Genomic DNA, 3946 nt, shown 5'->3' on the forward strand with positions numbered 1-3946 from the left:
TGGGAAAGAACCGATGAGGCTAGGAAAGCCATGAGCCAGAGGGACCGCCAGTACAAGTATGGGGAAACTCTTCAAAGAGGACCAGTGGGTCAAAAGTGGTAATATGTAAAGTGGAAGCCAGGAGGCTCTGTGTTGTTTTGGAAGCATTGAATGAATGTTATGCTGAACAACTTTTGTTTGAATAAAAGTGGGTTACCAAGCCCTAAAACAGAAGATATTGCGAGTGGACTGCATCCTTAAAGCTCTCACCACATGTGCTAATATCCGCAAACATCACAATAGGTACATAGTCAGGTTAAAAAAAGTCCATTGAGTTCAATTTATAGGGATAATATGTTAATAAGCATGCAAAGGCAACATTGGTAAGGTTTTGAAAAGAGTGTTTAAGGGTTGTTCCCTCTGTCAAGTTTTTATTGCTGTCTTTGGCCCCGTTGGAGAGATTCACCCCTCTATTTGACCTGATCACCACTGTCAACAAGACAGAAAGTACTGGGAAATCCAACAATTTAGAGTTGTCACCAGAATAAGAGTGTAAATCTTCAAATGGTGACACCTGTTCTGGTGACAACTGTCTAAGAGAGGAATTTCACTGACTTTGGGACTTTTCTTTCAACTTCCTATGTGCTTCCAGGACAGAAAGTGATGGGGAATCCAACATTTTAGAATTGTCACCAGAATAAGAGACTAAATCTTCAAATGACGCCGGTTCTGGTGACAACTGTCTAAGAGAGGAGTTCCGCTGGCTTTGAGAGATTCTTTTTATTTTCTTGTGGCTCTTTCAGGACAGGAAGTGAAGAAAAATCTCCAAAATGGGGCTCAGACAGCAAAAAAAAATCTGTTGTCTATACATATAATGTAGGAATTGCATTTTATTTTGCGATAGCCTACCAAATAATGTAATGAAAGAAAAAAGGAGGCTGCAACTGCTAACCTTTCCTTCTGAGAACCATAGTTGCCCTGCCATCATGCTAAGCCTACAGCTATAGTACTTTGACTTTCTATACTAGGATGCAGTTTGCAGATATAGGTGTCTGTTCCTGATCAGCATGCGTGTTCTCGGTCAGTGGCTCAGGCGGTACTTAAGCCATAGGATCAGTATGACAGGCAGCTAACATTAGCAGCAATGGCAGCCCACATTTTTATTTCATTTTAAATGTCAAAGGACTATGCTTCGTGACCTTCGTGTCACCACATCTTCACTCGTGTCAGATAATATTTAAAAAAATGTTTTCATTTATTCAAGTATTTATTATAAAACAAAAATGAATACCAAAAAAATATCTGTAAATCCCCTATTGAAGATTATTAATTTAACTTTGCATCACTTAAACCTTTCCATTCTAGACCCTGTTGCCTTTCTTTAAATCTGGTCTGAATTCAAATTGAATTCCGGACACAAAAACGTTGGCTATTGAAAAATATATTTAAATGAAGAGAGGCTATAAATCCACTTTGAGTGCACCAAATGTCTTTGCAAACACTGTGCTGTACATAGCCTGTGCAGAGAGCAGGGCTGTGGGAGGGAACAAGCAAGCCCCACCCACTACAGGCTGTCTGCAGAAAACTACAAGAGGGGACAAGACCAGTCACCCCGCAGAAGGAGAGAGAGCTGCAGTGACTGGTCTTTAATACAGGAAGCTCATGCATAGAGGCAAAGTTTCTCACTGGACATGAAGTTCACCAAGTGATCACCGAGTGATTCCAGTAAGACTACACACGTCTCTTGTTTTTAGACAATATTTGCTTATCTTGGAGTTTAGCTTTAAGTAGGTCCTGCACAGGGCAAACCCACATCTGTAAGGGAAGTTTATAGAGTATTTGCTTCAAGAGCCCTTCCCTAATATGGTTGACAGCCTACAGTTTTCCTACCAGAATGGATGAACTGGCAGATATAGCCATTTTAATTTTGGCTAGATATGGATTATTAATAACTAATTAGAAACAGACCATGGGGGATTAGATGTGAATACAATGTTATAATAGAAAAAAAAAGAAATATTTATTACCCTTTCTGTTTATATGCATGAAAATATATTTACTGACATAGAACATATAAAATCATACAATACAGAATTATAACATAAACAGACATGTGCTTCATAGATCAGCACAGTCATTGTAATGAAAATAAAAAATACAATTTCATGTAAAAATCAGTTAGAGGGACTCTGCGTGTCAGGTTCTCTTTAGGATGTCAGCTGGGTGGTCTGAGCGGAGAAGCTGGAAATCATAAACACTTTAGGAGGAACGTGTTACAAGAGGTCCGTCGAGGGCAGTCGCAGAGTCTTCCAATCCGCGCTCCTTTCCTGACAGCACACTGCTCTCCTGCGTCACACTGCAATAACAACACATTACATTCAGGATCACACGGTCCAACTACAAACCACAACTTACAACATTTTAAAGTGTCAGTAAACCCAAATATAATGTCATAGTTTATTGTTTCTACAAATTGATATAAAGTTATCCATTATTCATATTGTGTCTCAATATGCCTAAATTACTTGGTGATCGTGTCAGCAGCTTCAGCTTCCTGGATGATCATGACAACAAGAAGTCCAGGGTCCTACCTGGTTTCTCAATGTCAGCCGTCCAGCGCTTCTCTAGAAATCTGTGTTCAGGACACCATATCACGGCACCCTGCATGCAAAATCCTAGTCTAAAACGTTGGGGTCTTGCATGGATTTTTAAGGGGACCCTTCACATCAGAAGCCCCCCTTCCCATCAAGAGACCCCATCACATCAGAGTCCACCCTTCAAATCAGGGTCTCCCCCTTTACATCAGAGTCCCCCTTTACATCAGAGTCCCCCTTTACATCAGAGTCCCCACTTCACATCAGCAGCCCTCCCCCTCACATCAGGAGCCCTCCTTCACATCAGAGTACCCTCTTCACATCAGGGGCTCTCTCTTCCCATTAAGAGACCCCATCACATCAGAGTCCTCTTTCCCATTAGCAGCCCTCATTTACATCGAGAGCCCTACTTTACATCACAGTTACACCTTCACATCAAGAGCCCCCCTTACATCAGACTTCCCCCTTTACATCAGGAGCCCTCCTTCACATCAGAGTCCCCTCCTCACATCAGGGCCCCCCTCTTTCCTTCAAGAGTCCCCCCTTCACATCAGGAGCTGCCCTTCACATAAGAGTCTTCAGTCCCCCTTCATATCAAAGTCCTACCTTATAATCTTCACCACAGTGCAGCTGAATTCTGGGGGAGGTCCTGGATGTAGACTGCCTTGGATTAGTGACATGTATTTTCATGGTGCTGGTGTTCAGATCGCCTGCACCATGGAAATACATGACAAGATTTAAAGGCGCCCCTGACAAAACCAGAAGTAGGAGTCCACAAACAGGCCACGTCTCCAGAGCGGGCCGAGTGTCATTATAAGGCTCATTCCCAAGCCCACGGAGCTGGGGGGAGAAGACTATAGTCTATATTGAGGAGTCATATGACTACTAATAAAATCAGACAAAAATTGTGTTTTAGAGCTATTTATTTTTATTTTTCACCTAAAAGGCATACATAGCCATTGAATAATCACTACCAATATGCATTTGATATGTTTACAGATACTTTTAAGCCTAACTTAGGGGGAAAATAACTCCCTTGCAGTGGGGCTGCCTCCACACTACATGGGTTTATTGCTTGTGTAATGCGTAATGCAACTTTATTTACCTGTTGCCCACTCCCTCTGCAGTCTTCATCTCCTCAACGTTCTGGCTAGTGGACTGTCCCTTGCTGTTCTCACATATAATTCAAGGCCATGGGCCCTGCATCTGAAGCTGACAGCTTTTTCTCCATTCAGATCGGCATCTAACAGGTTACACAGCAGGGAAATCCTCCCTGCTGTGTAATCTGTCATGGACGGAGCCCTCAGCAGTGAGTAGCAAATGAGGGACGGTGAGGCTCCTCCCTGTCGCCTCCCTTCCTCCTTTACACTAGC

At 42.5% G+C, this 3946-nt stretch overlaps 1 protein-coding gene across 1 annotated transcript in view; it reads right to left on the reverse strand.

Moving 5' to 3' along the window:
* Window positions 1-1988: 1988 nt before the first annotated feature.
* CARTPT (CART prepropeptide) overlaps window positions 1989-3946 on the reverse strand; it is a 7433-nt gene continuing 5475 nt past the window's right edge. Inside the window, exon 3 of the mRNA XM_018558242.1 lies at window positions 1989-2335. Coding sequence (XP_018413744.1) covers window positions 2228-2335 — 108 coding nt within the window. The 3' untranslated portion in view covers window positions 1989-2227. The remainder of the gene's footprint in view (window positions 2336-3946) is intronic.

This window comes from Nanorana parkeri, unplaced genomic scaffold (assembly GCF_000935625.1).
Source record: "Nanorana parkeri isolate BGI_ZX_2015 unplaced genomic scaffold, ASM93562v1 scaffold327, whole genome shotgun sequence".
Taxonomy (NCBI): domain Eukaryota; kingdom Metazoa; phylum Chordata; class Amphibia; order Anura; family Dicroglossidae; genus Nanorana; species Nanorana parkeri.